The sequence below is a fragment of the Geotrypetes seraphini genome, chromosome 8 (assembly GCF_902459505.1).
Source record: "Geotrypetes seraphini chromosome 8, aGeoSer1.1, whole genome shotgun sequence".
Taxonomy (NCBI): Eukaryota; Metazoa; Chordata; class Amphibia; order Gymnophiona; family Dermophiidae; genus Geotrypetes; species Geotrypetes seraphini.
The window spans coordinates 123,121,859-123,145,318 of record NC_047091.1 but is presented as its reverse complement, the minus strand read 5'-3'; the positions used below and the strand labels follow the sequence as shown (position 1 = coordinate 123,145,318).

Here is a 23,460-nt window from a genome sequence, read left to right as displayed (position 1 = left end):
TACTTCCTCAACCTATCCTCTATTAAGTCTCTTAGCATCATCTTAGATCTTTTAGTATGCTGAAGTAGAGAGAGCCATACAATGTCTAGATAGCCCTGGAGCAACAGATTGTACAACATGATTGTCTGTTGCTTGTAGTCTAGGCTAACATCAGACAACATGGTGGAGTGGGAGCAGGGACACAGTCTACTTTAGGGATTTAATGTTTTCATTTTTGTGTATTTTGGTTTGATAAGTGATCTGAATTTGAGGCAACACTGATCTATAGTTGGTGACTTTTGTAGCAAAAAACTACAAGAGGTCGGCACTAAGTTCTAGACTGCCTAAGATCCTGAAAATCAGAAGCCCTAATCATGCACTACTACTTAGCACTCCATAGGGAATGCATCACTAAAGATTTACATCTGAACATTTTTCTGTAATGTAGTTTCATTACAGCCTGATTATACTGTGTCACCGAGTACACAAAATTCTCCTAGGAATACATAAAAGGAGTGCAACTGGCCTAGCACTTATAACAAGGACTCCTGCCTTTGGGCAAATCAATATACTGCCTGGACTGAAGGTCTTTGAGACAGACACAGAAGATTTATTCTGAGTGCTATATAAACAGCTTGTGCTAATAATTACACAATGCTTTGAGGTCTCCAGCAAATCTCTTGTACACCTGGAGGCAGTCAAACTAGAAGACTATCAGTGGCAGGTCCAAACAAATCTTTCCATATTAGCAAGTAAATTAAGAACATGCAAGACTAATGCAACATGAGGATGAGCAAATTCATATGCTTCCTTACCAAAGGCAGCCATAGTCTGGTCCAAAGTGGGTTGGCCATCCCCAGAGGGCAAGTCTGGTCTTGTATAGTCTCGGCTCTTGTCGTTATTATATTTCACATTCAAACTAGTGAGTTTGGAGACATCAATGCGCAATGTGCAGCATGCATTGTAAATGTTTTGCCCATCCAAGGACTGCAAATAAAGCATCAGTTTTAGTACAGAATATTTCTTGCCAGAGGGGAACGTATCTTAATGTGCTAAGAAGCTACAAATGCAAGGGCAAAGTGGTATGCCAGTTCTTAGATAAGAAATCACTTGTCCCAGCTATGTGATAATGGAATGGAGTTGGGATGCATATTTTCCACATTCCAGCATTAGATTCTACTTCAATTTGTTAAAGATGCCCTACAGGTTTTGTAACAGTAAAGTTGACACTCACCAGCTTAGCATGCTGAGCACTCATAGGATCAGCATATTGTAGCAGTGCTTGGAACTGGTTATTTTTTGTAAATGTGATTATTTTCAGCACAGTGCCAAACTTGGAGAAAATCTGCAAAAGGCCAAAAATAATTAAGCATTCCCTATGAGACTGCTATGAACAGTATCAACATCAATCTTGTGTACAAACCTGGAGGGTAACCACTTTGTGTTTGCTAAACCACCTTTCATAAGGCTAGAATCTGTATAGACCTCGAGATTAACAAGAAGCTAAGCTTTTCTGAAATCTGTGGTCTTAGCCTCCTTCTCCAAGACCCTTCATAATCTTTTCAAATCTTTTGCGAGAACAGCAAGCTTTCATAAAGCCAATGCTGCAAACAAGGTTTACAATCCAAACATTGGGAGTTAGGAGTAAACATACAGGAGATCTAGTAACAGACAGCAGATAAAACAAACATAGAAACATGATGGCAGATAAACGCCAAATGGCCCATCCAGTCTGCCCATCTGCAGTAACCCTCATCTCTTCCTCTCTCCAAGACAGTGGTTCTCAACCCTGTCCTGGGGACCTCCCAGCCAGTCAGGTTTTCAAGATATCCCTAATGAATATGCATGAGAGATCTGCATATAATGGAAGCGACAGGTATGCAAATCTCTCATGCATATTCATTAGTGATATCTTGAAAACCCGACTGGCTGGGGGGTCCCCAGGACAAGGTTGAGAACTACTGCTCTAAGAGATCCCACATGACTATCCCAGACTTTCTTGATATCAGACAGTGTCTCCACCACCTCTACCAGGAGACTGTTCCATGCATCTTACCACCCTTTCTGTAACAAAGTATTTCCTTAGATTACTCCGGAGCCTATCACCTCTTAACTTCATCCTATGCCCTCATTGCAGTTTCCTTTCAAATGAAAGTTTCGACTCATGCGCATTTACATTATAGGTATTTCCTTAGATTTGGGCCACAGACACAGCAGACCAAAAAAGCCCCGACATGCCCACTGGCTGCAAACGAACGGTGACTGAGGAATACACCTTTCAGAGGAGCTGAATAAAATCAGGTGACAAGGCCCACTCCTAACCATGTCAGGGCTCTGTTTAGGTACATGCTCCGCACCAAGAGTCCTAGACTCAGAATGCAGGCATTTTGTGCCAGATTCCAGGACGGCCTCCCGAAAATAAAAATAGTGATTTGGAGTCTGGGGATGTAGGGGACCTGAACCATACCCTCAAAAACTCTGAAAATTGACTTTAAAATAGTTTTACAAGCCACCCCCGAAGTTCCCATAGGAGATAAAGAGAAATTAGGTTCTTGCCTGCTAATTTACTTTCTTTTAGCTTCTCCAGAACAGTAGAGATTAATCTTTACGAGTGGGTATATATCCAATCATGACCAGCAGGTGGAGACTGAAAACAAAACTGTGGAATAGTACATAAGATATCCCTTTCTCTATTCTTCTCAGTCTGCCGAATAGCCAAGCAGAACTAAGAACTGGAAACAGAAATAAATACTCTAACAACAAACATACCCAAATGCTGTTGGAAAATGCAGATGAGAGATACCAGAAGGCAAATGACCCCACAGCTCACCAGCTAAGCCACAGCCGTTGTTCTTTAATTCTCCCCAGCCCTAGAAAAATACTAGAACCCGCAGCAAAAAACAAAACTGCCCGCGCAACAGCCCCAACACCACAACAGACAGGGTGGGGACCTGGTCTGGAGAAGCTAAAATTAAGTAAATTAGCAGGTAAGAACTTAATTTATCCTTCTTTAGCACTCTCCATACCGGTAGAGGTTAATCTTTATGAGTGGGACGTACCAAAGCAGTCCCTATCATGGGCGGGACCCCCGAAGGGCCGACACCAGAACACGCTCACCAAACACCACGTCCTTATGCGCCTGAACATCTACCCGGTAGTATCTGACAAAAGAATGCAAGGAAGACCAAACCACAGCCTTAAAATGTCCACTGGAGGCACGAGTAAAGACTCAGCCCAATAGACCACCTGACCGAGAGGAATGAGCCTTGAGAAATTCCGGAACAGGCTTTCGCCTCAGAAGATAAGCGGAAGCAATAGTCTCCCTTGATCCAGCATGCAATAGTAGCCTTAGAGGCGCCAGCCCCCCTAGGAGGACCCGTTAGGACAAAGATGAGCTGATTTCCTGGGTCCGCTGCCCATAAGAGCGAAGGACCCTACCAACATCCAACTTGCGCAGCTGTCTATACTCAGAAGAGCCCTCCTGACTACCCAACACTGGAAAGACTACAGATTGATTGACATGAAAAGGAGAAACTACTTTTGGCAGAAAGGAAGAACAGGCCTCAAGACAACCCGCTCCTTTGAAAACTTCAAGAAGGGAGCCCTACAAGAGAAAGCCTGCAGCTCAGAAACACACCTGAAGTAATGGTCACCAAAAAGACTACCTTCAGAGTAAGGTCCTTCAAAGAGCAGCCGCCCAAAGGTTTGAAAGACAGGCACACCAGAACAGACAGAACCAGACTGATATCCCAAGATGGAACAGAGGGCTGCACAAGAGGCCTGATCAACTTGGTTGCTCGCAAAAAGCAAATCACTGTCAGGAATGGCAGTCAAATGCGGACCTTCCACTAACCCACAAAAGGCTGCCAAGGCCGCAAGCTGAACCCGGAGAGAAGATCAATACAGTCCCCTATCCAGGCCATCTTGCAAGAACTCAAGGATGGTAGGCAGGGAAGCGCGAAGAGACCACTTCCCGCACCATCCCTCAAAGAGACGCCAAGCCCACACATAAGCCAGAGAGGTAGAAAACCGCTGGGACCCCAAGAGTAGAGATCACCTTATCTGAATACCCCTTCTTACCTAGGCGACACCTTTCAAGAGCCAAGCCGTAAGACAGAAGGGAGTCGGATCAAACATGAGAATGGGACCCTGCGGCAGAAGGTCATCCAAGAGAGGCAGAGGAAGAGGAGTCGCCACCAGATGCCTCACCAGATCCATGTAGCACGGACGAGGCCAATCTGGAGCCACCAGAACCATCAGACCTGGATAGCAAACAATGCGGAAAACTCTGCCCACTAATGGCCACGGAGGGAACACGTACAACAGCCCCTCTGTTGGCCATGGTTGAACCAGAGCATCCAGACCCTCGGCCAGACTGTCCCTGCGATGACTGAAGAAGCGGGGCACTTTGGCGTTGCCACTCGTGGCCATCACGGGCTGACCCTAAGCCTGCACTATCCACTGAAAAGCCACGGGACTGAGACACCACTCTCCGGGATTTAAGATGTGATGACTGAGGAAGTCCACCTGAACATTCTCCACCCCGGCTATGTGAGAGGCCGAGAGGTCCTGAAGAGGCGACTCCGCCCAGAGCATGAGTCGAGCCACCTCTTGTGCCACCTGAGCGCTCTTGGTGCTTGCCTGACGATTGACAGAAGCCACCGCCGTGGCATTGTCCGACAGAACTCTGACCGACTTGCCCAAGAAAAGGGAGCGGAAGGCTAACTGCGCCAGACGGACGGCTCTGGTCTCCAACACATAGATCGACCAGGATGCCTCCTTTGTGGACCAGGTGCCTCGAGCTGAGTGACCTAGACACTGAGCTCCCCAACCGAGGAGATTGGCATCCTTGAGAAGTACAGTCCACTGCGGTAGATCCAGACTCATCCCCTGAACCAGAAGAGAGGTCTGGAGCCACCAATGAAGACTGCAGCACGCCAAGCCTCGCAGAGGGACAGGGACATCCAAATTGTGCCTCTGGGGCGACCACCGCCGGAGCAGAACATACGAAAGAGAACACAAGTGGGCCTGCGCTCAACCACTACATCCAGGGACGCCGCCATCGACCCCTAAGACGTTGAAGAAATCCTACGCCCGAGGACACCGGGACGCTATAAGGAGGCGAAGCTGAGATTGCAATTTACTGACCCGGGCCTCTAGAATGAAGACCTTCCCTAAAGGGGGGGTCGAACGGCACCCCAAGGTATTCCAGACGCTGAACTGGGACCAACCGACTCTTGGAAAGGTTGACCACCCAGCCCAGCGGCCGGAGAAACTCCATCACCCGAGCCGTAACCCATGGGCTCTCTGTAACGACTTAACCTGAATCCACCAGTCATCCGGGTAGGGATGCACCAGAATGCCCTCTGACCACAAGGCCGCCGTGACGACCACCATAACCCTGGTGAGCATCCGGGAAGCTGTAGCCAGGCCAAAGGGAAGTGCACAGAACTGATAGTGCTGACCCAAGATTGCAAAGCGAAGGAAGCGCTGCTGAGAGGCCTGAAAGGGAACATGCAAGTAGGCCTCCGACAGAGCGAGAGAAGTGAGGAACTCCCCTGGCTGAACTGCCAGAATGACAGACCACAGGGTGTCCATGCAAAAAGAGGGAATTCTAAGAGACCTGTTGACCCCTGTTTAAATAGAGGATGGGCCAAAAGGTCCCCTCCTTTTTGGGCACTACAAAGGAAATGGCGTACCTGCCGGTGCCGCACTCCTGAGGGGATACTGGAACCACTTCGAGATCTAGCAAGCGCTGAAGGGTCTGGCGAAAGGCTAGCGTCTTCCATGCCGCCTGACAAGGAGAGGCTAGATATGATCTGGCAGAGAGCGGGCAAACTCCAGAGCATAACCGTCCCACACCACCTCCAGGACCCACTTATCGAACGTGATCTCAGCCTACTTGGGAAACAAGTCATGTAGCCGGGCACCCACTGGAACCAAAGGGGCGCCGGCAAAGAGCCATTGTGCAGGATGGTCAGTGGGGGAACCGGTGGGGGGATTCCCAGCACCCCCCTCCCCCCCCGAAAAGACTGCATGCGCTGAGCCAACTGACCCCGGGGAAAAAAACAGAAGTCGGGAAAGAAGAAGCCCCACACCCAGGGCGAAACTTGCAAAATTTCCGTAGACGCCCCCAGGCAGTGGCACCTGAGATGCCGGGTGGGCACGGTCCTCAGGCAGATGGGGCACCATAGAGTCCGTCAGAGTCTGAACCAACTTATCAAAGTCCTCTCCAAACAAAAAATGACTCCCAAAAGGGAAATTTTGGAAGTTTAGTTTTGGACGCGGCAACGGTGCGCAGCCACACCAAAAGCCCCAGACTTAGATGAAGTCCACACCAAGTCATATAAGAGCATCCGAGAGGAACTAGGCAGCCATCTCAAACTGCACCACCTCCTGATCCACAAAAGAACAGTCATCAGACTCACGATCCAGGACATGCTCAGCCCACCGAAACACAGCGTGAGCCACCAGTCCCCACAAAAATAACCGCCTGGACCTCCAAGGCAGAGACATCAAAATTCTGCTTAAGAAGCCTCTCTAACTTACACTTCTGCACAGACCCTAAGGGCCTAATCGCCCTCAACAGGCACGGGAAGCCACTTAGCAATCGCCGAGACCACTGTGTCCACCATTGGCGAAAGTAAGGCAGCCTTATCCCCCTCCGGGATGAGATACCCACGAGCCAGGGCACGCGCTCATCGAAACAGCGCCCCCGGCGTAATCCACTGCGCCAGCATGAAATTCCAAAAAATCCTGAAGCACAGGAAAAGAGCGGGAGACAAGACGGACCCCCCCCCCCCGAAGCAGAGGGTCCCCCATATGCGTGGTCTCCGGTGGCGCATCTTAAAAAAAAATAAAAATGCAGCACCGAGAAGACCTGCTAAATCAGGTCTAACAGCATATCCCTCTGAATAAAAGGCGCAGTACGGACGCCTCTGCACCAGAAGACGGGAAACCCGATGCCCCGCTGCCGTCCCCTCTAAAAGATCCTGGAAGCCTGTCAATGTGGCCAGGTCCCCATCCATGCCAAAACACTCCTCCGACCACAAATCCGCAATCCAGGAAGAAGAAGGGACGCCAAACGAAAAAGAGGGAGGCAAAACCACAGGGGGTGCAGAGGGAAAACCACCCCTGAAACCCCACGGGCACACGTGGGACCACCAACTGTCTGCACAAAGAAAGAAATTAAATCAGGGGAAGAAAACCCCAGGGACTCCCTGCCCCAGCAGGGGTTCCTGCTGAAACCTGCCCCTGTGTTTGCAATACAGGGGGAAGGTCACCTGACGTTGCAGACAAAATGGAGGGAACTGTGTCAAAATAGCGAAGATCCCGTCAAAAATAACCCCTCCAGGGCCTGTAGCAGCTGGGAAACCTAAACTGTCCCAGACGCTGAAGCAGGCAAGCCGGCATCAGCTGTTGAAAAATCAGCTGAGAGGGAATCCTTTTTCCCCTACTGTCGGCGGTTTGGGGAATCCCTCTGGAGGCAGTGAGAGAAGACCGAGCTGCCTCACTGCCTTCAGCCGGCTCGCGAGGCACAAAGGCCAGGGAACTCTGGATGCCTGCAGCTGCCGGAGCTCCACCACCTCACCGGCCCAAACCACCAAGTTCAGGCTGGCCGCAAGTGCCTCGTGGCTTGACCAAATTGTGTCCCACTCCCCTGGAGAAGGGCACAATTGCTCCATACGCGACCTAGCTAGAAAAGTGCCAGTTAGTGCAAAAATACAGTAAACTGACAGGGAAGCAACCCTGCAGACAGGCACTACCTCAGGATTTTTTATATTTTTTTACAGAACAGACTCCACAGGCTCTTGAAGCAAAATGCCTTGCTTGATTTAGGGGACAAGGCTTACTGCTGAGGCTCCTCTAAAAAATGTGGGGAGGTGGAGAAAGTGGTGGGAGGGATCCCTCTCGAGACCCACCAGGTTTTGACACCTCTGAGGTCAGACGGACCCCCAAACAGGGCCCACCCAAACTCAATTCGGCCAAAAACAGGGACTAGAAACCCCTAAACAAATTCCAACAGCCCTACCAAGGGAGATAGGTACAGATCACTCACACTTGCTGGAGACTGAAGTAGACTGAAGAGAATAGAGAAAGGGCTATCTTATGTACTATTCCACAGTTTTGTTTTCAATCTCCACCTGCTGGTCATGATTGGATATATACCCATTCAAAGATTAACCTCTACTGGTCTGGAGAGGTACATGCTCTGCACCAAGAGTCCTAGACTCAAAATGCAGGCTTTTTGTGCCGGATTCCAGGATGACCTCCCAAAAATAAAAAGTGATTTGGAGTCTGGGGATGTGGGGGACCTGAACCCTACCCTCAAACCTACCCTCAAAAACTCTGAAAAATTACTTTAAAATAGTTTTACAAGCCATCCTCGAAGTTCCCATAGGAGATAATGGAGGTTTACTCACAGAATGCAGTGCCAGACTGTCAGAAGCTGTAAACAGCATTAGAGTGTAGGAAAAGGATCTTCTGCCTCAGACTTGAGATCTTTGGACTGCCCGCTGACCAGAGACCAACTACTTAGATCCATCCCCCATGGATCCTTGTCCACGCGGTCGGGGGTGGGAATGGCAGCTTGTGCCTTGAAACCCAAGTGGGTTTCGCTCCAGACATACAGCCTGCATTTGAAACCTGTGATAAGGGCACCGGCAAGCAGACTCCCAGGGGAAGGAACCCCAAGTCTATAAAATCCACAGATCCCTAGAGCTTCTCTGTGAAGCAGCAGTCTGGCACTGTGGGACTGTGTCCTTTCCTCTGACAGGGATCACCGGGAAGGGGTCTCAAGGCACCTAAGCCACCGAGAAGCCAAGTGAAAAAATAGAAGCAGAGCAACTGCAAAAGACATTTGCATAAATTTTAACTGGACATGTTTACTAGCTCTCTGGGTTGGAGCATTTGCTCAGAAAAGTTGTGGATTTCTGCAACTCCCAGACTGCAGGTTGGGATTGAACACCTAGTGTATGAATCTGGAAGGGACTAAAAAAGGTATTAATGCATAAGTAAACCTTTCAATAAAAGCTCACAGAATCAGGAAACAAAGTTCCAAGATAGTTGAGTATGAAAAATTGGAAAAATGTTAGATATTTGTAATATTGTTCTCAAATGGGTGATGGAAGGTATTTATAAGCTAGCTTCAGTTTCTTTATGTGCAGAAGCTGAATGGATAAAGCAAACGGCACATATAGCAGGACTGGAGTGACCATGATTAAAATCCAAACAGATGTGCATGGGAAGCTGGACAACTTCAACAATGGTTTCATTAAGTGATGTAGATGCATAATGTCTATGAAAACTGTCTAATGGAGGTGGTACTTTTAACACATGCACACTTGGCACCAACAAGGGCAGTAGTGGGAAAGGTATTGAAGGTAAATGTATAAGACATGGGAGCTGGCAGTAGGGACTTGAGTTTGGAAATTCATGTGCCATCTACCTAACCTGGTATTGCAGCTAGAGCAAATACAAACTTGGCCAATCCAGTCATTTGCTATGTTACCTGAATGCAGACTTCTTGTCCACCTTTCTAAATAATGCTCAAGGCAGTTCAGATAGTACACTTGGACCTAAAACAAATAAAGTGTACCGTATTTTTCGCTCCATAAAAAACACTTTTCTTCTCCCCCAAAATTGGTGGAAATAAGAGTGCATCTTATGGCGCTAATACCTAAAGCACCCTCCCACCCCCTGGTTACCTTATTTTAATTCTGGTGGCCTCCCTCGCTGGATGCGGCTGCTTCTCTAGTGGCAGTGCGGTGCACAAGGCTGGCTGGCTGCCTAGCTGACACGGCTGCCTCCTCTTCCCTTCTCTAATGGCAGAACGGCACACAAGGCTGCCTGCCTGGTCCCACGCCACTTCCGTTCTCACGGGAAATGGCATGAGACCAGGCAGGCAGCCTTGTGTGCTGCTCTGCTGCTAGAGAAAGAAGAGGAGGCAGCTGTGTCAGCCGACCAGGTAGGCAGCCTTATGTGTTGCTCTGCTGCTAGAGAGGCGGAAGACAGTGAGTCCTGCTTCCCATATGCGCAGCAGCTTCCCAGCGGGCCAGGCATGAGAAGCAGCCATCGGAACCGTAAGCCACTGAGGGTCCCGGCATAGCGGTGAGGCCCTGACAAGAGAGCGAACGGTTCCGGCAACAGTGAGTTCTGGCCTCCTGCTCTCCTCCACCCCCCCATGGCAGTGCTGGGCGGCACATCTGGGCCTCAGTCGCCTCCACCGCCACTCCCGATTCCCTTCGCGTTGCCTCATCCCACGCAGCAGGCAGGACATGTCTAACCAGGGCTCCAGGAGGAACGGGCCCATGAAGCTGCGCCTGATAGTAAGTACTATGTGCAAAAAACTTGGTGAAAAGATTTTCCAGCTTCCTGACCCATTCGCCAAAGTGGTAGTTGATGGATCAGGGCAGTGCCATTCTACAGACACTGTAAAGAATACACTTGACCCAAAGTGGAACCAGCATTATGACTCATATATTGGAAAGTTGGATTCAATAATGATCAGTGTATGGAATCACAAAAAAATTCATAAGAAACAGGGTGCTGAATTTCTGGGGCGTGTTAGACTTCTGTCTAATGCAATCAACCACCTCAAAGACACTGGGTATCAGAGGTTGGATCTATGCAAACTTGAGTCAAATGACAATGATACAGTATGAGGACAAAAAAACATAAGAATTGCCGCTGTTGGGTCAGACCAGTGGTCCATCGTGCCCAGCAGTCCACTAATGCGGCGGCCCCCGAGTCAAAGACCAGTGCTCTAAACAAGTCCAGCCTCATCTGCATACATTCTAGTTTAGCAGGAACTTGTCCAACTTTGTCTTGAATCCCTGGAGGGTGTTTTCCCCTATAATAGACTCCGGAAGAGCATTCCAATTTTATACCACTCTTTGGGTGAAGAACTTCCTTACGTTTGTGCAGAATCTATCCCCTTTCAAGTTTAGAGAGTGCTCTCTCATTCTCCCTACCTTGGAGAGTGTGAACAATCTGTCTTTATCTACTAAGTCTATTCCCTTCAGTACCTTGAATGCTTCGATTATGTCCCCTCTCAATCTCCTCTGCTCAAGGGAGAAGAGGTCCAATTTCTCTAATCTTTCGCTATAGGGCAACTCCTCCAGGCCCTTAACCATCTTAGCCACTCTTCTCTGGAGCCTTTTGAGTAGTACCGTGTCCTTCTTCATGTATGGCAACCAGTGTTGGATGCAGTACTCCCAGGTGAGGGCGCACCATGGCCCGGTACAGCGACATAACCTTCTCCGATCTGTTCGTGATCCCCTTATCATTCCTAACATTCTGTTCGCCCTTTTTGCTGCCGCCGCACATTGTTCAGATGGCTTCATCGACTTGTCGATCAGAACTCCCAAGTCTCTTTCCTGGGAGGTCTCTCCAAGTACCACCCTGGACATCCTGTATTCGTGCATGAGATTTTTGTTACCGACATGCATCACTTTACACTTATCCACATTGAACTTCATTTGCCCTGTCGATGCCCATTTCTCGAGCTTGATGATGTCACGTTGCAGATCTTCGCAATCCCCCTCTCTTCACTACTCTGAACAACTTCATATCGTCTGCAAATTTAATCACCTCACTCGTCGTACCAATGTCAAGTAGTAAGTCTTCAGTCCAGAGATCAAATAGGCACATGAGAACAAGTTGTGGACTGTAGTCGTTTATTTGATAATGATTTACCAGATGGCTGGGAGGAATGGAGAACTTACTCTGGAAGAATCCAGTATTTAAATTACATTACATGAACAACTCAATGGGAACAACTGACCCGACTGGCTTCTTATGATCTTATGCCTGCCCTGTCCTTGCCTCCTGCCAGCCACTAGACCACCAGAGGGGGGGGACAGGGTACAGAACAGGGAGGGGGAAAAGGTACAGAGCCTGGCAGGGAGGAGGGGACAGGGTGCAGAGCTTGGCAAGGAGTGTGGGGTTGGGTGCAGAGCCTGGCAGGAAGAATTAGGATCAGAATGTTTTTTTTCTTTTTTCCTCCTCTAAATCTAAGGTGCGTCTTATGGTCAGGTGTGTCTTATGGAGCAAAAAATACAGTATTTTAATAGTGTCTGAACTAAAGTGTTATACAGTGGTGCCTCGCACAGCGAACGCCTCGCACAGCGAACGCTGCGCACAACGAACTTTATGTCTTGATTCGTACAACGGACTTCGTTTCACACAACGAAGTCCGGGGTTCCTGCGGGGTTGGATCGCAGCGGGGTTGGTCGAGCCGCGAGGGTAGTCTCCTTCTCCTTACCTGCCCTGTCGCAGCACACAGCCGAACGGAAATCTTCCCGATGTCAGCGCTGACGTCGGAGGGAGGGCTTAAGCAAAGCCCTCCCTTCCTCCGACGTCAGCGCTGACATCAGGAAGACTTCCGTTCGGCTGTGTGCGGCTGCAGCAGGGCAGGTAGGAAGAAGGCAATGGCGAACGAAAGAGGGGGGAGGGGGCGGTCCGCCCCGAAGAATGTGCACAGCTGGTCAGGTCCCCCGATCGACCGACAACAGGCCCGGCCGACAAACCTCCCTGCCCTGTAGCCGCGAATCTAAATTACCTCTTACAGCAGCTTCAATAATCCAGCTGCTGTAAGAAGGTAATTTAGATTCGCGGCTACAGGACAGGGAGATTTGTCCGACCGGGCCTGTTCTGTTGTCGGTCGGGTGCAAAAGCGCCACAAAGGTGGAGGCAGGGAGGGAGGAAAGGTGGAGTGGAGAAGAAAAGACGCTTAATGGGGGAGAAGGCCGCTGAAAGCAGGGGATGAGAGGGAGGGAGAGAAGGGGAAATATTGGACAAGGGCAGAAGGGATGCTAAATCATAGGGTGACAGGCAGAGAGAACAACAGGAAAAAGAGTGGAAGCAATCTTGAACCCTGAGGGTGAGGGCAGAGAGAGGTGGTGAGATGATTGATCATGGTGAGAGGGACAAAAGGGAATAGAGATGGGATAGGAAGATAGTGGAAGTAAAAGGACAGGGAAATGTATGTTTTTAGATGTATCTAAATAAAAATAATAACAAAAAATTTATCTTTTTTATGTCATCTTAGCATATTTTATGCTGCAGAACGAATTATTTTTTTTTACATGTATTCCTATGGGAAAACGCGTTTCACATAACGAACGTTTCACATAACAAACTTGCTCCTGGAACCAATTAAGTTCGTTGTGTGAGGCACCACTATATTTCATAGACACTTAGTCCTAAAACAAATAAAATAGTGTATTTTAATAGTGTCTGAACTCAACATAAAACTACAGATAAAACCAAATTCCTTCCAAAACAGTGTTATAATTAGCAACCACAGGTTAACTCCTCCCCTTATGCATACAAATCAGATGCTTTGAAATGACTGCAAGTTCAAAACTTGCCTCCCCTCACCATATGAAGAAAGGTTGTCTCTGCTGCTCTGAAATATCTCCATTTTCCTTCCTCATGGATAACCAACCACTCAGAATGTGCAATAGGACATGTCCTTACCTGATGCAGCACATCCAAAGTGACGGGATAAAAGAGATTTTCCACAATGACTCTCAGGACAGGGCTCTGGCCAGCCATAGCCATGCCTGCATCCACTGCTGCAGCTGAAGCAGATAGTGCAATGTTTCCTGACTGGACGGAGTTCACAGCTTGCAGTGCTGCCTGGGCTCTCTAAAATCAACATCAGTCCATTAATATATTTACGTATTTCCTCCCTCAAACAACATGTTACAATATACACACAATGACTTAATATTTCATCTCGCACTCCTGAATGCAAAACTGAATAGGTCATACTGGGTCAGAAGAGTGGCTGAGTCCAGCATCTTACAGCCAACCTGTTACTTGAAGTTCCCAAATTCACTCTCTATTGCATTCAAAAGAGATTTCTAAGTTTCATTGACTTAATGGATGTATTCTTAATTTGTTCAAGCTTTTACAAGTTAATATTCACACTAGAGAAAGGCACGGGGAAAAATTATGTCCCCTTCACTGCCCCATCCCCGCAGCATCCATACAAGCCTCAGTACTGCAATATTTAGCTTATTCCTTCCTTATAAATCAAAGTTCTGGCTGCTGAACTAGAGAAAGATGTTCAGCTGGCAGGGCTTTGTATATAATTTTTTATCAATACAACTAATATACTACTTTATCCTAAATAAAATAAAAAAAGAAAGGAAATAGAAATTTTTTTTTCTACCTTTGTTGTCTGGTTTCTGCTTTCCTCATCTTCTCATTCAATTCCTTCCATCCACTGTCTGTCTTCTCTCAGCGACTTCCATTTGCTCTGTTACAGTGCCTCTCCCTTCAACCCGCCCCAATTGGTCTGGCACCCATCTTCTTCCCTCCGCTCCCACATAGTCTGGCATCTGTCTTCTGCCCACTCGTCTTCCCTGTTTCCCTTCCAGTGTCTTTTGCCCACCACCACCCTTCCCTCTTGCCACCTTACCTTCCTTCAGCACCCCTTCACACATCCCGAGAATCCCCTCCCCTTCGCGGCACGTTAGTAAAGTAAGTTGCTCAAGTCGGCCGAGCTTGCCTGCAGTCGCGTGTTTGTGAGCAGAAGTTGCGTCAGAGGAAGCTTCCGCCCACACATACACGACTGCAGGCTCGGCCGGCTTGAGCAACTTACTTTACTAACATGCCGTAAAGATAAGGGGGAGGAAGGTAGATTTGGTAGGAAGGAGGGTGAGGGCCGCGCACATTCCCTACCTTAGTTGTAGGGACAAGGCCATTCACTGCTCCACAGGGTGGTGGATGGCCTTGTCCCTGTGCCCACACTGAGCACTTCTCCCCCTAGCCGTGGGTAACAGCTACCTTGTCATTCTCCAATTCACACCATCTGTTGAATTCTACAGCTTGTGCATTTACCTGGAAATTCTGTCCCATTTGTTATCTACAACGATTCCAACACTTTTCCTTTGGGGAGAGGGGGATGATTATATAGAATCCAGCAACATGTACGGTACATCTAATTAGAATACTTTTTCCCTTGTGTTATTTTTTAATGCATCCAAATTAAAATTTTAATGTCATTCAAGTCCCCTAGCCTGGCAAGTCCTCCAGCAATCCAGAATTCATCTGTTTTAACAACTGTGTGATTGAAAAACTGGTCATCACTACCTTTTGTAGATCAATTAACGTTATAATGCAGACTAGTGCTGCCTGATTCGCGATTCGAATCGATTCACCGATTCACTTCGGGTGAATCGATTCGATTTTGTAAAAAAAACCAAAAAACCCCCGAACTCACCGATTCGTCTGCCCCCTTGCTAGAGATCTATTCGAGCTTTCCCTCTACCACTGGAATGCTTCCATCTAATGTAACTTCCGTTTTTGCGAAACCGGAAGTTACACCAGAAGCAAGGACTCCAGTGGCAGAGGAAAAGCCGAGTGGACCTCTGGGAGCAGAACGGCGGCAACAAGATGATTTTTACTTGGTTGGCTAGAAGCAGATGCCCGCACCTCATCTTCCCGCATGCATGCTCATGCTTCCCTCAGAGACTGGCAAATGCTCCTGATCTGCCACTTGCATGCATCGTTCTTACTGCTGCTGCTCAGTGGCGCGCTTCTGCTCCTCTGGGTCCTGCCAGCGGCTGGCCTTTCATCAGCCACGTCAAGGCCAGAGCCCCGCACACCTGTGAGCACCAGGTGATGTGGTGCCGCACGGAGGCTCCCGAGAAGCGGTGCGAGCGCACTGGGGATGTGCTGCAGTGCGGAGACGCTTCTCACGCGGCTTTTGCAAGGCCCGCATCTTCTGCAGCTCACAGGAAAAGTGTATGAATGCTGTGTGAAGCGCCCGGAGCTCTTAGTAGGTGCCAGAATACATGAGTGTTGCCCTCTGCCAGCCAAATACTGGGCTTCTGTGTTGGGAGTCAGAGCTGGGGGGAGAGAGGAGATGGACTTGGAGTTGGTGGACTGGAGAAGGAGAGATGGGGAGAAGATGGAGGGGGGAAGATGGATGGACTTGGGGGAGGGAGAGATGAACTTGGGAGAGAGGGGAGTTAAGGGAGGGAGAGGGGAAATGGGGGGAGGGATAGAAGAAATAATGGATCTAAAAAACAGAAAAGGGAGAGATGGTGGATAATGGGATTTAGGGAGGAAAGGAACAGAAAGGGAGAGAAGTTGTACACGGGGGGTGAGGGGGTAGAGATACTGGATAGGAGGGTAGTTGGGAAGAGAAAGGGAGAGCTGGTGGAACCTGGGGTGGTGGAGAAGGAGGGAGATATACTGGATGAAAGGGTAGTTGAGAAAACGTGGATCTGGGAATAGAGATGAAAAAAAGGAAAGATGCCAGACCTCTGGGAGAGGGAAGGGAAACAGAAGGGGAGGACAGAGATAGAAAATGGATGGTTAGCACGAAGAAAGAAGGAGATCCTGGCAAGTGAGTTATCAGAAGACAACCACAGCCTGGGACCAACAAGATCTAAATAATGACCAGACAACAAAAGATAGAAAAATAATTTTATTTTCTATTTTGTGATTACAATATGTCAGATTTGAAATGTGTATCCTGCCAGAGGTGGTGTTAGACCACAAATGTGAGCTAGGATTTAACAGAAAGGAGAAGTCTATTTTGTTTACACCACAGCGCCAGTGTGGATAGGAGAAGTGCAAGGGGGTGAAGAGGCTATAAAATAAACAAACACCAGGATGTTTGGGGAAAAAAAAAATCCATTTGGGCAGGAAAATCAAACTGAAAAATCGATTCGATTCAATAGGCTGAATCGAATCGAAATATTTTTCCTGTATCGGGCAGCACTAGTGCAGACTGAGGACAAACATGGAAACTTTTGAAAACTGAGGTGCCAGACAAAAAATATTTAAAAGCCAGAGTAATAGTTTTTAGACTCAAACTTGATCTTCCCACTTTAGTCAGTTTCATTGACTTGTCTACAAGTACTCCCATGTCTCTTTCCTGGGGGCTCTCTCCGAATATAGCACGGACATCCTGTATCATGCATGATTTTTGTTACCGACATCCATCATAAGAACATAAGAAATGCCTCTGCTGGGTCAGACCCGAGGTCCATCATGCCCAGCAGTCCGCTCACGCGGTGGCCCAACAGGTCCCGGACCTGTGTAGTAATCTTCTATCTATACCCCTCTATCCCCATTTCCAGTAGGAATTTATCCAATCCTTTCTTGAACCCCAGTACCGTACTCTGCCCTATTACGTCCTCTGGAAGCACATTCCAGGTGTCCACCACACATTGGGTAAAGAAGAACTTCCTAGCATTTGTTTTGAATCTGTCTCATCAGCTTTTCCGAATGCCCTCTTGTTCTTTTGTTATTAGAAATTTTGAAGAATCTGTCCCTCTTCTCTCTCTATGCCCTTCATGATCTTATAAGTCTCTATCATATCTCCTCTAAGTCTCCTCTTCTCCAGGGAAAAGAGACCCAGCTTCTCCAATCTCTCAGAATATGACAGGTTTTCCATACCTTTTATCAGACGTGTCGCTCTCCTCTGAACCCTCTTGACTAACGCCATATCCTTCTTAAGGTACGGTGACCAATATTGGACGCAGTACTCCAAATGCGGGCGCACCATCGCCCGATACAACGGCAGGATAACTTCTTTCGTTCTGGCTGTAATACCCTTTTTGATTATACCAAGCATTCTATTCGCTCTCTTAGCGGCCGCTGCACACTGTGCCGACGGCTTCATTGTCATGTCCACCATTACCCCCAAGTCCCTTTCCTGGGTACTCTTATTCAATAACAACCCTCCCATTGTATAGTTGTACCTCGAGTTTCTGCTCCCCACATGTAATACTTTACATTTCTCAATGTTGAACTTCATCTGCCATTTCGCCGCCCATTCTTCTAGTTTGTTCAAGTCCCTTTGCAATTCTTCGCAGTCCTCTGTAGTCTGAGCTCCATGAAATAGTTTGGTGTCGTCCGCAAATTTTATTATCTCGCACTTCGTCCCTGTTTCTAGATCATTTATGAAGATATTAAATAGCAGTGGCCCGAGCACCGAGCCCTGCGGGACACCACTCGTGACCCTCCTCCAGTCGGAATAGTGACCCTTCACTCCTACCCTTTGTTTTCTACCCTCCAACCAGTTTCTGATCCATCTATGTACGTCTCCTTCCACCCCATGGTTCTTCAATTTCCGGAGTAGACGTTCATGGGGCACCTTGTCAAAGGCTTTTTGGAAATCTAGATATATGATGTCTATGGGGTCTCCTTTGTCCATCCGTTTGTTGATTCCTTCGAAGAAGTGCAATAAGTTTGTTAGGCACGATCTTCCCTTGCAGAAACCATGCTGGCTGGTTATCAGAAGTTCATGTTTTTCAAAATGTTGATCGATGTTTTCTTTTATCAGTGCTTCTGTCATTTTCCCTGGAACCGAAGTCAGGCTCACCGGCCTGTAGTTTCCCGGGTCACCTCTTGATCCCTTTTTAAAGATGGGCGTAACGTTGGCTATCTTCCAATCTTCCGGGATCTCGCCTGTTTTCAGGGATAAGTTGCAAATTTGCTGCAGTAGTTCTGCTATCTCCTCCTTTAATTCCTTCAGAACCCTAGGATGTATGCCATCCGGACCCGGGGATTTGTCAGTTTTTAGTTTTACTATCTGCCTACAAACGTCCTCAAGGCTCACTTCTATGGATGTTAATTTTTCTGCTTGACTTCCGTTGAAGAATTGCTCAGGATCCGGTATGTTGGACGTGTTTTCGTTTGTAAATACAGACGAGAAGAACATGTTAAGCCTTTCTGCCACTACCTTCTCCTCCTTCAGCACTCCCTTCCTGTCTCCGTCGTCCAGCGGTCCCACTTCCTCTCTAACCGGCTGCTTCCCTTTAACATATCTGAAGAATGGTTTGAAATTTCTTGCTTCCCTGGCTAGCCTCTCTTCATACTCTCTTTTGGCTTTCCGAACCTCACGGTGACATTCTTTTTGATGCTTCTTGTGCTCTTTCCAGTTCCCCTCAGTTTTGTCCTTTTTCCATTTCTTGAATGAATTTTTCTTATTGCCTATCGCTTCCTTCACTGTTTTGGTTATCCACGCCGGGTCTTTTGTTCGATTCTTTTTGCACCCCTTCCTGAATCTGGGGATATACAGATTTTGCACCTCGCTCACCATGTCCCTGAAGAAGGACCAGGCATGATTTACCGTTAGCCATGTTTTGGAAGTGTTCCTAAGTTTCTTCCTTACCAATTCCCTCATTGCTTCGTAGTTTCCCTTCCTGAAGTTAAAGGTTGTCGCAATGGATCTCTTGCCTTTTGACACTCCTACCTCAACCTTGAACTTGATCATATTATGATCGCTGTTTCCCAACGGTCCCACTACTTCTACTTCCTTTGCAGGTCCCCTTAACCCATTTAGGATTAGATCCAGAGTGGCATTTCCTCTCGTCGGTTCTCTAACAAGCTGTTCCATGAAGCAATCCTGTGTAGCTTCCAGGAATTTTGTCTCCCTAGTGCATTTCGAGCTTCCAAGACTCCAGTCTATCCCAGGGTAGTTGAAGTCTCCCATAATAACCGTGTTGCCGCTTTTGCATTCTCGCTTCATCTCGGCTTCCATTTCCTCATCGATATCTCTGGTTTGCCCGGGTGGGCGATAAAATAGGCCCATCTTTATTTCAGGCCCTTTCCTTCCCAGTATTTTGATCCATAGAGATTCCAGCTTGCTGGCCGTCTCTGCTGTGTCCATTTTTGTGGATGGTATGCCTTCTTTTATGTATAGGGCTATTCCACCTCCTTTTTGTCCTGATCTGTCCTGGCGATAGAGCATGTATCCCGGTAGTGCTGTATCCCATTTGCTTTCCTCATTCCACCATGTTTCAGAGATTCCAATGATGTCGATGTCTTCTGCGTTGGCCAAGGCTTCTAGTTCCCCCATTTTGTTTCTTAGGCTCCTTGCATTAGCATATATGCACTTTAGATCCTGGTATTTTGCTGTCCTCCTTTCCTTTCCCTGTGCTTCGGCCCATATTTTCTTCTCTTTTGCTGCAGACATTGTAACCACTTCTTCTGGGTTCGTCGACCCCTGCAATCTGTCCCTTGTTTCTTCCCAGCCATTTTTCCCCTCAGTATCTTCCGAATTGTCGACCCTTGGTCAACTGTCGGCTTTCCCCTTCTTAGTTTAAAGCCTGTTCTATTCCTCTCTTGACGACGTTTGCTAGGAGTCTAGTTCCTGCTGCGCTGAGGTGCAGTCCATCTTTCCTGTAGAGCTTGCTCTTGCCCCAAAACGCCATCCAGTTCCTCACGAAGTGGAATCCTTCTTCCTTCTTCCTCACACCATCTCCTCATCCACGTATTTATTGATTGTAGTTCCTCTTGTCTTTTCACATCTGCCCTCGGTACTGGTAGGATCTCTGAGAACACTATCTTCTGGGCCCTCATCCTCAGCTTACACTATCTTCTGGGCCCTCATCCTCAGCTTCCTTCCCAGAATCTTGAATTGTTCTAACAGCGTGCTTCTTTTGTAGTCTCTCTTGCTGACATCGTTCGTCCCGATGTGGATCACTACAGCTGTCTCTTCTGTCTCCGCCCCTTCCAAGATCATTCCAATTTTGTCCACGATGTCCTTGGTTCTTGCTCCCGGAAGGCAGGTCACCAGTCGGTCCTCTCTCCCTCCTGCTATGTGGCTGTCCACATGCCTAAGGATCGAGTCTCCCACTAGGATCGCTGACTTTCCCTTCTTCAATTTTCGCTTCGGTCTCAGGTCAATGTCCTCAAAGTGCTTCACTCTTTCTTCTTCTGGGCCTCGACTAGCCAAATTCTCCCCCTCTTGCGGTAGTCCTCTGTGGATGTCATCCTTGAGGTAATCTTCTTCTTGCTCTCCCATGCATGTTGGTATCCGTGTAGCTTCTTCTTTCATCTGAAGTTCGTTCTCTTCCACCTTCGTCCTGTATGCCTCTTCAATGAATCTCTCGAGCTCCCTGACTTCCTCCTCAATGTGTCTCTCCGTGGTGTGAAATCCTTCGATCTCCTATATCCTGTCCTCTAGTCGCTTGACTTCCTTCTTCAAGCTTTTCAGTTCCTGACACCGAATGCATACATATGACTGTCTCCCCGAGGGGAGATAGTCATACATATGACAGTCTGTTCAGAACACTGGAAAGCTCATCTTCTGGCTTCCTTCTGCTTCCATTGTTGTTCCTACTTTAAGATATCAGTTGAGATTACTTGTGACTTGTGTCCGCTTTGTGTCCTTTCTCTCTCCCTATCTGCTGCTGGTGTCCTCCCTGACTCTCTCTCTGTGCTGGTGCCCTCTCTTTCTCTCTCTAACTGTCTTTGGTGTCCTCTCGCTCACTGCCTGTTGGTGGTGTCTTCTCTGTCTCTCTCTCTGTGCTGGTGTCTTCTCTCTCTATGCTGGTGTCTCTCTCTCTATGCTGGTGTCTCTCTCTCTATGCTGGTGTCTCTCTCTCTCATTCTCTCCCTCTGCCTGCTTGGTATACTTGTGTGAACGGTTTGACCCTTTGTGTCTGTCTCTCTTACCTTCTGTGCTTTCCTTCTGTACTTGTCGCTTCTTTACCCTTCTGTCTTACTCCGTTGACTTATCCCTTCTCAAAGGCCCTTCGCAAAGGCGCTCTTGCTAAGGCGAGCGCCTTTGCTGCTCGCCTTCGCCGCGCACCGAACGGCTGCGCGCTGTTGGCTCCACCCCCTTTCAAGGGGGAGTCCAACGCTGCCTCTGACGCGGTGGGGGTGGGCGGAGCGTACTCTCGCCGCTTCCCCGAGTCCTGTGCTTCTTCCTGCCTCCTTCCCCTGTGCAGAACTCTTTGTCTCCGACTCTCCCTCTCTGTCAAGCTACCAGAGCACGCTGCCTCCTTCTCCTTCACTCTGGCAACCCGATTCAATGCTCTTCGCGTTGGCTCCGCCCCCTTTCAAGGGGGAGTCCGACGCTGCCTCTGACGCGGTGGGGGTGGGCAGAGCATACTCTCGCCGCTTCCCCGAGTCCTGTGCTTCTTCCTGCCTCCTTCCCCTGTGCAGAACTCTTTGTCTCCGACTCTCCCTCTCTGTCAAGCTACCAGAGCACGCTGCCACCTTCTCCTTCGCTCTGGCAACCCGATTCCATCACCTTGCACTTATCCACGTTGAACTTCATTTGCCATTTTGCAGCCCATTCCTTGAGTGTGTTTATGTCTTGGTCTTTGCAATCCTTCTGTGGCCTCACTATTCTGCATAACTTTGCATCGTCTGCAATCACCTCATTCGTACCAATTTCTAGGTCGTTTATAAATATGTTGAAGAGCACAGAACTGAGCACCGAACCCTGCGGCACTCCATTCATGACGCTTTTCCAGTCCAAGTATTGTCCATTTACCCCCACTCTGTTTCCTATCCGCCAACCAGTTTTTAATACACGTGAGTATATTCCCCTCGATTCCATGGCTCGCGATTTTTCAAAGTAGACGTTCATGCGGGACCTTGTCAAATGCCTTCTGAAAATCTAGATATACGATGTCGACTGGGCCACCCTTGTCTATCTGCTTATTTACTTCCTTGAAAAAGTGCAGTAAATTTGCCAAGATCTTCCTTTGCTGAAGCCATGCTGGCTGGTCCTCATCAGTTTGTGTCTGTCAAGGTGATCGATGATGCGGTCTTTTATCAGCGCCTCTACCATCTTTCCCAGTACCGAAGTCACTCACTGGTCTGAAGTTTCCCGGATCTCCCCCTCGAGCCTTTCTTGAAGATCGGCGTAACATTTGCCACTTTCCAGTGTTCCGGAATCTTTCCTGATTTAATCGACAGATTGGCTATTAGTTGAAGCAGTTCAGCTATAACCTCTTTCAGTTCCTCGATTACCCTCGGGTGGATGCTGTCCGGTCCTGGGGATTTATCATTTTTAAGCCTATCAATCTGTCTGCATAACTCTTCTAGACTGATTGTCGACCCTGTAAGTTTCCCATCTTCATTTCCTGTGTATATAGTCTGTTGGCTTCTGTATATTGGATATATCTTCTTCGGTAAATACAGACGCAAAAAATGCGTTCAGTTTGTCGGCGATGGCTTTGTCCTCCTTTAGTACTCCCTTTATTCCATGGTCATCTAACGGCCCCACTGCTTCCTTCGCGGGTCGTTTCCCCTTAATATATCGAAAGAACGGCTTAAAAGTTTTTGCTTCCTTGGCTATTTTTTCCTCATAGTCTTTTGGCCCCTCTTACTGCCTTATGGTATTTGCTTTGATGTTTGTGCTCTTTCCAGTTTTTGTCCTTTTCCATTCCTTAAACAAAGTGTTCTTGTCTCTGATCACTTTCTTCACTGTTAGCGAGCCACGCCGGTTTCTTGTTCTTTTTCCTCTTGGAACCCTTGATATGTGGTATATATAGAGTCTGTGCCTCGGTGACTGTGTCCTTAAAAAGGGACCATGCTTGCTCTAGCGTATTTACAGTGCTAATCCTCTTCCTAATCTTCCTCACCATAACTCTCATCCCTTCATAGTTCCCTTTTTGGAAGTTCAGTGCCGTGGCAGTTGATCCGGATCAATTTTTTGTTCCTGTGTCTAGGTTGAAGTGGATCATGTTGTGATCACTGTTTCCAAGCGTC

The 23,460-nt window shown here is 48.0% G+C and overlaps 1 protein-coding gene across 2 annotated transcripts in view; it reads right to left on the bottom strand.

The window, feature by feature from the left end:
- PTBP1 (polypyrimidine tract binding protein 1) overlaps nucleotides 1-23,460 on the bottom strand; it is a 107,438-nt gene that overhangs the window by 18,444 nt on the left and 65,534 nt on the right. For both annotated transcript variants that reach the window (XM_033956054.1, XM_033956053.1), the window contains 3 exons: nucleotides 13,462-13,632; nucleotides 1,214-1,324; nucleotides 795-966 (listed from right to left, as the gene is read on the bottom strand). In XM_033956054.1, coding sequence (XP_033811945.1) covers nucleotides 795-966; nucleotides 1,214-1,324; nucleotides 13,462-13,632 — 454 coding nt within the window. The remainder of the gene's footprint in view (nucleotides 1-794; nucleotides 967-1,213; nucleotides 1,325-13,461; nucleotides 13,633-23,460) is intronic.